Source organism: Emiliania huxleyi, assembly GCF_000372725.1.
Source record: "Emiliania huxleyi CCMP1516 unplaced genomic scaffold EMIHUscaffold_34, whole genome shotgun sequence".
NCBI lineage: Eukaryota > Haptophyta > Isochrysidales > Noelaerhabdaceae > Emiliania > Emiliania huxleyi.
The window spans coordinates 777,819-786,639 of record NW_005199443.1 but is presented as its reverse complement, the minus strand read 5'-3'; the positions used below and the strand labels follow the sequence as shown (position 1 = coordinate 786,639).

At 65.4% G+C, this 8,821-nt stretch overlaps 1 protein-coding gene across 1 annotated transcript in view; it reads right to left on the bottom strand.

Moving 5' to 3' along the window:
• Positions 1-7,847: 7,847 nt before the first annotated feature.
• The window catches only part of EMIHUDRAFT_101736 (hypothetical protein), a gene marked incomplete at both ends in the record, with an annotated part of 1,145 nt that continues 171 nt past the window's right edge, over positions 7,848-8,821 (bottom strand). Inside the window, 3 exons of the mRNA XM_005773415.1 lie at positions 7,848-8,213; positions 8,282-8,401; positions 8,521-8,559. Coding sequence (XP_005773472.1) covers positions 7,848-8,213; positions 8,282-8,401; positions 8,521-8,559 — 525 coding nt within the window. The remainder of the gene's footprint in view (positions 8,214-8,281; positions 8,402-8,520; positions 8,560-8,821) is intronic.

Below are 8,821 nucleotides of genomic sequence, written 5' to 3'. Positions count from 1 at the left end.
CTGTACGACCAGGGCGACTACCCCGACTTCGCGGCGGTCAAGGCCGCCTTCGAGAGCACCTACGACTGCCTCGGCATCACTTGCGCCGACGTGGGCAGCCTCCCTGCAACGACAGCCTGCAACGACACAAACCCGAATGGGAAAGCTTGGCCCGACATCGCGGGCTACACCCCCGGCTCGGACGTGACCAAGCACGCCAACCTCGACCTCGACCAGCAGGCGCTGGAGGCGGCGCTCAAGGAAAGCACTCCGAACTTTGAGCTGGCCGAGGCCTGGTACGCCGTCGGCGGGAACTCGCTGTCGGGCAAGGCCCCCAACGGGCTCCGCACCATGAAGGGCTTCTCCACCAGCGCCGAGGGCAAGATGTACAACGGCTGCGTCGGCTGCCCGTACAAGACCTTCTCGGCCTTCTACGACTACTACGAGGACTTTGACTACGCCGACAAGTGGGTGAGCGCCGCCCTCGACGGCACCAACATGGCCTTCAGCAGCGGGCGGCACGGCCCGAACAACTTCGCCACGCTCGGCGACGCCGCGCGGATCGAGGCGGTCAAGAAGGGGACGGCGTACATGAACGTGTGGATGTACGTGATCCGCGAGTTTGAGGACGCGATCGACGACTGCAAGAACTGCGCGGACGGTCTGAACTGCAACGAGTTGTCGGACTCGTTCGGGCCGGACAGCCCTCAGTACAAGGCGGTGCACGCGTGGGACGAGGGCGTCGCCTTCTACGCCGGCTCGCTCGAGGGGCCGAACGTGGGTGGCAGCTCGGCCGGCAAGATGGTTTACCGGCTCGCGGAGAAGCGGTGCGCCAACTTTGACACCTGCGAGTCGGGGAGCACGGGGCTGTCGAACGTCAACAAGGAGCTGCTCGCGGACTTCACTAAGGGCGAGGCGTACCTCATGGACGGCAACTGCTCCGCCGTGCGCCCCATCGTCGACACGATCATCAAGCAGATGACGGTGCCGCTCGTGCAGGGCTCGCTCCGCTACGCGTACAAGGTCGGCGAGTCGATCTCGGGCGAGGCGAAGGTGGGTACGGATCGGTCGCAGAAGAACGCGGCGGAGGGCGCCGTCTTCACGGCGGCCGTGCTGCCCCTCGTCCACGAGTGCAACGTCGCCGCTGCCAAGACCATCAGCGACGAGATGAAGTTCGGCCTGTACGACCAGGGCGACTACCCCGACTTCGCGGCGGTCAAGGCCGCCTTCGAGAGCACCTACGACTGCCTCGGCATCACTTGCGCCGACGTGGGCGGCCTCTCGCCTAGCGGCGTGGCGGCGGCGTGCAACGAAACGAGCCCTTGGCCCGACATCGCGGGCTACACCCCCGGCTCGGACGTGACCAAGCACGCCAACCTCGACCTCGACCAGCAGGCGCTGGAGGCGGCGCTCAAGGAAAGCACTCCGAACTTTGACCTGGCCGAGGCCTGGTACGCCGTCGGCGGGAACTCGCTGTCGGGCAAGGCCCCCAACGGGCTCCGCACCATGAAGGGCTTCTCCACCAGCGCCGAGGGCAAGATGTACAACGGCAGCGACTGCGCCGGCTGCCCGTACAAGACCTTCTCGGCCTTCTACGACTACTACGAGGACTTTGACTACGCCGACAAGTGGGTGAGCGCCGCCCTCGACGGCACCAACATGGCCTTCAGCAGCGGGCGGCACGGCCCGAACAACTTCGCCACGCTCGGCGACGCCGCGCGGATCGAGGCGGTCAAGAAGGGGACGGCGTACATGAACGTGTGGATGTACGTGATCCGCGAGTTTGAGGACGCGATCGACGACTGCGAGAACTGCGCGGACGGTCTGAACTGCAACGAGTTGTCGGACTCGTTCGGGCCGGACAGCCCTCAGTACAAGGCGGTGCACGCGTGGGACGAGGGCGTCGCCTTCTACGCCGGCTCGCTCGAGGGGCCGAACGTGGGTGGCAGCTCGGCCGGCAAGATGGTTTACCGGCTCGCGGAGAAGCGGTGCGCCAACTTTGACACCTGCGAGTCGGGGAGCACGGGGCTGTCGAACGTCAACAAGGAGCTGCTCGCGGAGTTCACTAAGGGCGAGGCGTACCTCATGGACGGCAACTGCTCCGCCGTGCGCCCCATCGTCGACAGGATCATCAAGCAGATGACGGTGCCGCTCGTGCAGGGCTCGCTCCGCTACGCGTACAAGGTCGGCTCGGATCCGGTCTACGATGACGTGGGTACGGGTCGGTCGCAGAAGAACGCGGCGGAGGGCGCCGTCTTCACGGCGGCCGTGCTGCCCCTCGTCCACGAGTGCAACGTCGCCGCTGCCAAGACCATCAGCGACGAGATGAAGTTCGGCCTGTACGACCAGGGCGACTACCCCGACTTCGCGGCGGTCAAGGCCGCCTTCGAGAGCACCTACGACTGCCTCGGCATCACTTGCGCCGACGTGGGCAGCCTCCCTGCAACGACAGCCTGCACCGACACAAACCCGAATGGGAAAGCTTGGCCCGACATCGCGGGCTACACCCCCGGCTCGGACGTGACCAAGCACGCCAACCTCGACCTCGACCAGCAGGCGCTGGAGGCGGCGCTCAAGGAAAGCACTCCGAACTTTGACCTGGCCGAGGCCTGGTACGCCGTCGGCGGGTACTCGCTGTCGGGCAAGGCCCCCAACGGGCTCCGCACCATGAAGGGCTTCTCCACCAGCGCCGAGGGCAAGATGTACAACGGCTGCGTCGGCTGCCCGTACAAGACCTTCTCGGCCTTCTACGACTACTACGAGGACTTTGACTACGCCGACAAGTGGGTGAGCGCCGCCCTCGACGGCACCAACATGGCCTTCAGCAGCGGGCGGCACGGCCCGAACAACTTCGCCACGCTCGGCGACGCCGCGCGGATCGAGGCGGTCAAGAAGGGGACGGCGTACATGAACGTGTGGATGTACGTGATCCGCGAGTTTGAGGACGCGATCGACGACTGCGAGAACTGCGCGGACGGTCTGAACTGCAACGAGTTGTCGGACTCGTTCGGGCCGGACAGCCCTCAGTACAAGGCGGTGCACGCGTGGGACGAGGGCGTCGCCTTCTACGCCGGCTCGCTCGAGGGGCCGAACGTGGGTGGCAGCTCGGCCGGCAAGATGGTTTACCGGCTCGCGGAGAAGCGGTGCGCCAACTTTGACACCTGCGAGTCGGGGAGCACGGGGCTGTCGAACGTCAACAAGGAGCTGCTCGCGGACTTCACTAAGGGCGAGGCGTACCTCATGGACGGCAACTGCTCCGCCGTGCGCCCCATCGTCGACACGATCATCAAGCAGATGACGGTGCCGCTCGTGCAGGGCTCGCTCCGCTACGCGTACAAGGTCGGCTCGGATCCGGTCTACGATGACGTGGGTACGGGTCGGTCGCAGAAGAACGCGGCGGAGGGCGCCGTCTTCACGGCGGCCGTGCTGCCCCTCGTCCACGAGTGCAACGTCGCCGCTGCCAAGACCATCAGCGACGAGATGAAGTTCGGCCTGTACGACCAGGGCGACTACCCCGACTTCGCGGCGGTCAAGGCCGCCTTCGAGAGCACCTACGACTGCCTCGGCATCACTTGCGCCGACGTGGGCAGGCTCCCTGCAACGACAGCCTGCAACGACACAAACCGAAATGGGAAAGCTTGGCCCGACATCGCGGGCTACACCCCCGGCTCGGACGTGACCAAGCACGCCAACCTCGACCTCGACCAGCAGGCGCTGGAGGCGGCGCTCAAGGAAAGCACTCCGAACTCTGAGCTGGCCGAGGCCTGGTACGCCGTCGGCGGGAACTCGCTGTCGGGCAAGGCCCCCAACGGGCTCCGCACCATGAAGGGCTTCTCCACCAGCGCCGAGAGCAAGATGTACAACGTCAACGACTGCGCCGGCTGCCCGTACAAGACCTTCTCGGCCTTCTACGACTACTACGAGGACTTTGACTACGCCGACAAGTGGGTGAGCGCCGCCCTCGACGGCACCAACATGGCCTTCAGCAGCGGGCGGCACGGCCCGAACAACTTCGCCACGCTCGGCGACGCCGCGCGGATCGAGGCGGTCAAGAAGGGGACGGCGTACATGAACGTGTGGATGTACGTGATCCGCGAGTTTGAGGACGCGATCGACGACTGCGAGAACTGCGCGGACGGTCTGAACTGCAACGAGTTGTCGGACTCGTTCGGGCCGGACAGCCCTCAGTACAAGGCGGTGCACGCGTGGGACGAGGGCGTCGCCTTCTACGCCGGCTCGCTCGAGGGGCCGAACGTGGGTGGCAGCTCGGCCGGCAAGATGGTTTACCGGCTCGCGGAGAAGCGGTGCGCCAACTTTGACACCTGCGAGTCGGGGAGCACGGGGCTGTCGAACGTCAACAAGGAGCTGCTCGCGGACTTCACTAAGGGCGAGGAGTACCTCGTGAAGGGCCTCTGCACCGCCGCGCGCCCCATCGTCGACAGGATCATCAAGCAGATGACGGTGCCGCTCGTGCAGGGCTCGCTCCGCTACGCGTACAAGGTCGGCGTGGCGCCGGACCCCGCCAGCGATCGGTCGCAGAAGAACGCGGCGGAGGGCGCCGTCTTCACGGCGGCCGTGCTGCCCCTCGTCCACGAGTGCAACGTCGCCGCTGCCAAGACCATCAGCGACGAGATGAAGTTCGGCCTGTACGACCAGGGCGACTACCCCGACTTCGCGGCGGTCAAGGCCGCCTTCGAGAGCACCTACGACTGCCTCGGCATCACGTGCGCCGACGTGGGCAGCCTCCCTGCAACGACAGCCTGCAACGACACAAACCCGAATGGGAAAGCTTGGCCCGACATCGCGGGCTACACCCCCGGCTCGGACGTGACCAAGCACGCCAACCTCGACCTCGACCAGCAGGCGCTGGAGGCGGCGCTCAAGGAAAGCACTCCGAACTTTGACCTGGCCGAGGCCTGGTACGCCGTCGGCGGGTACTCGCTGTCGGGCAAGGCCCCCAACGGGCTCCGCACCATGAAGGGCTTCTCCACCAGCGCCGAGGGCAAGATGTACAACGGCTGCGTCGGCTGCCCGTACAAGACCTTCTCGGCCTTCTACGACTACTACGAGGACTTTGACTACGCCGACAAGTGGGTGAGCGCCGCCCTCGACGGCACCAACATGGCCTTCAGCAGCGGGCGGCACGGCCCGAACAACTTCGCCACGCTCGGCGACGCCGCGCGGATCGAGGCGGTCAAGAAGGGGACGGCGTACATGAACGTGTGGATGTACGTGATCCGCGAGTTTGAGGACGCGATCGACGACTGCGAGAACTGCGCGGACGGTCTGAACTGCAACGAGTTGTCGGACTCGTTCGGGCCGGACAGCCCTCAGTACAAGGCGGTGCACGCGTGGGACGAGGGCGTCGCCTTCTACGCCGGCTCGCTCGAGGGGCCGAACGTGGGTGGCAGCTCGGCCGGCAAGATGGTTTACCGGCTCGCGGAGAAGCGGTGCGCCAACTTTGACACCTGCGAGTCGGGGAGCACGGGGCTGTCGAACGTCAACAAGGAGCTGCTCGCGGACTTCACTAAGGGCGAGGCGTACCTCATGGACGGCAACTGCTCCGCCGTGCGCCCCATCGTCGACACGATCATCAAGCAGATGACGGTGCCGCTCGTGCAGGGCTCGCTCCGCTACGCGTACAAGGTCGGCTCGGATCCGGTCTACGATGACGTGGGTACGGGTCGGTCGCAGAAGAACGCGGCGGAGGGCGCCGTCTTCACGGCGGCCGTGCTGCCCCTCGTCCACGAGTGCAACGTCGCCGCTGCCAAGACCATCAGCGACGAGATGAAGTTCGGCCTGTACGACCAGGGCGACTACCCCGACTTCGCGGCGGTCAAGGCCGCCTTCGAGAGCACCTACGACTGCCTCGGCATCACTTGCGCCGACGTGGGCGGCCTCTCGCCTGGCGGCGTGGCGGCGGCGTGCGACGGAGCGCCCTCCTGCCTCCCTGACGATGAACTTGACTACGACGCTGATGGAGAATTTCGTCTCGCTGACGCCACATTCTTAGCTCAGGTCTGGGCTAACCAATCATCGTTTACAAACCCATCGCCGGGGGTCACAAAGCTCCCCCCTTGCAATGGGGGTGACTTTAACGGCGATGGGGATGTCCGCCTCCTAGACGCCGTTCTTTTGGCGCAGTACTGGGCCTTGAACAACCCGAATAGCCGACGCCGCGCAACGGCGAACGAATGGTCCGGTGACAGCCCGGGACGCTCGCTCGCGAGCACCAGCACGCACGGTACGATCGTTGGACGCAAGGACGGGCAAAAGATGCAACTCTTTGCGTACTCGAGCACGCCCTGGACCACCGTTGAGGTCGCCTTTGCCGACGGCGAGATCGAGAGCGTCGCCGCCGAGAACGGCCTCACTGCGATCATCCACGCGAACAAGAAGCAAGTCGGCATCGGCGATCTGTCTGGTTCGGGCGCCACCCACCCTTCCGGCCTCGCCATGACCGTCACCTTCAGTCCTGACACGGACATGGACAGCGTTCGCATCGACTTCTCGTCGGAAGTGACCGCGATTGTCCACGCCATCGCCCAAGTGCAGGATGTTGGGCCAGGCCCCGCCGGCCTCTTGTTCCACTGAGGGGCGATCAAACCGGAGGTGCCGTGTCGACGGCGCGAGCTGATAGCCCCCCGCTACCCAGTTGCACACTCGTGCGACGCAGCGGGGGGCCATGACTACGTTTACGAAAACATAAGTAGTCCCGCGAGGTGTGAATTTGGCCGCTGGGCCACGTGACACAACCCACAGGATTAAAAATTTGTGACGCAAATGTTCGAACGAGTGGTCGTGTCGTGCACCTTCGGGTGTTGGGGGAGTCGTGGGAGCCGCTCAGGACCACGATTTGGGGGACGCAATTCGCCTGTGCGCTGTGGACTAGTTGCAATATGCAAATACGGGTGGTGACTGGTGTCATAATCCATATCATAATGTATTGACTTTTGAGATGTTTTTTGGTCCGTATTGCTCCCAGCGCCCTCGCCCGCGCTCCCTGAGGCCATGGCTGGTGCTACTAGTATGGAGGGCTACCTGGCTACCGCGAGAGCGACCCAACTCGTCGACATCGTCCGATGATTGTGCCTCAAAGTCAGCCTCCGGAGGCTATCGTGGGGTCGAGCCGGCAGTAGCCGCGACATGTGGTTCCACCGCCCCTCGCAGGCTTTGCCTCTGACCGCCACCGTTCCCAGGCTGCCTAATGGGGTGGAAAGGAAGGCTGGGCGAGCGTATAGAAGCGTGCTCGACCTCGTCGTGGCAACCTGCACGGCAGCGCTGGTAGGCGCGATGAGCGTCGTGCCACCTGACCCAAGACGGGTCGCAGGCGTCGTACCGAGCGTGTCGAGACCGTGTCCTGATGTGATCTGCACGGGTGAGTCACGTCGGCGTCAAAGGAGCGACGTGCGATCTGTCAGAGCTTGATCTCCGATCTCAGCGGCGTCGAGTCGTCTCCGGCGCGCGACAAAGGTACATACCCAGGACGCGCAGAGGCAGCTGCGACCCCGCCGAGTGCACGGACAGATCGCACGCCGCTTGTTGGACGACGCCGTGCTCTCGGCGGGGTCACAGCTGCCTCTGGAAGGCACCGAGAGGTACAATAGTGCGCAAATGGTCAAAATCAAGGTTTTGTAAGTCGAGCTGCGCCACAGTGAAATGGAACTAGCCAACGTTCCCTCCATGGCGCGAAGCCGTCTGCCCTCTACAACTGTTACGGGCCCCAAATTAATGTTAGGCACCCCTATCAGCAGCACACCATGACCAAGTATAACCGGCGACCTACTTCTCCACACACACACAAACGACACAAACTCCAAACTGAGACGAAAAATAGCAAAAAAGACTCGACACCTTCTCACCCTCAGTCATCCGCCGGCGGCTCGAGGAACTCGGCTTGAAACTCCGCAATTGGCCTCGCCGAGGTAGTCGTGCGGCGTCCGCTCCGCCTGCGTGAGGAGGCGCGAGAAGTGCGGGAAGATGTCGCCCGGCTCGAGGCGCAGGTCAAAGGCGAGCTCCGCGTAGGCCGAGAACTCGGAGCGGAAGACGGTGGCGCGAGGGATGGAGTAGTGGCGCTCGACGGCGGCGAGGAGCGTGCCGAGCGACTCGGGCTCGTTCCACTTGGCGGCGAGCGAGAGCGAGACGGCCGCGACGAGCTTGCGGTTCGCCTTGTTGACGACGCGCCGCAGCACGAGCCGCTCGAAGTAGACGTGCGCGAGGGCGGCGGTCGACACCTGCGGGGAGGGTCCGGGAAGGTTCAGGGAAGCGTCTCTGACGTGCGCGAGGGCGGCGATGTCGACACCTCGCAGTTGGCCTCGAGAACCCACTCGAGCAGCGACGCCTGGTGAGAGTGGGCTCGGGTGAGCTCGGGTGAGCTCGGGTGAGCTCGGGCAATCTCGAGAGCCCACTCGAGCACCGACGCCTGCGGGCAAGGCGGGGCGGGGCGGGCAAGGCGGGGGGAAGGTGGGCGGCGGCGGCGGGCGGCGGCGGGAGCGGCGCCTTTGCGGCGCGGATCTTGGAGAGGGTGAGGCCGCGGCTGACCCACTGGTGCTTGAGGGCCCACTGCTCGTTGAGCTGGGCCTGAGAGGGGGGGGGGGGGGGGATGGGCAGGGGGCGGGGGGATGGCAAAGGGCGGGCGGTGAAATGGGCAAAGGGCGGGGGCGGGGCGGGAAGGGTTGGGGCGGGTCCCGGAGGGGTGTGTGTGCCGTCCGAGGGAGGGGGGGCGGGTGCCGCCCCCCCTGTGTGTGGGTGGGGTGGGGTAGGGTGGGGTGGGGTGGGGGAAGGGTGGGGGAGACAAGGACTCCGCTCCCCCTTGAGGGCGGCGAGGCCCCCCGTAGGGCAA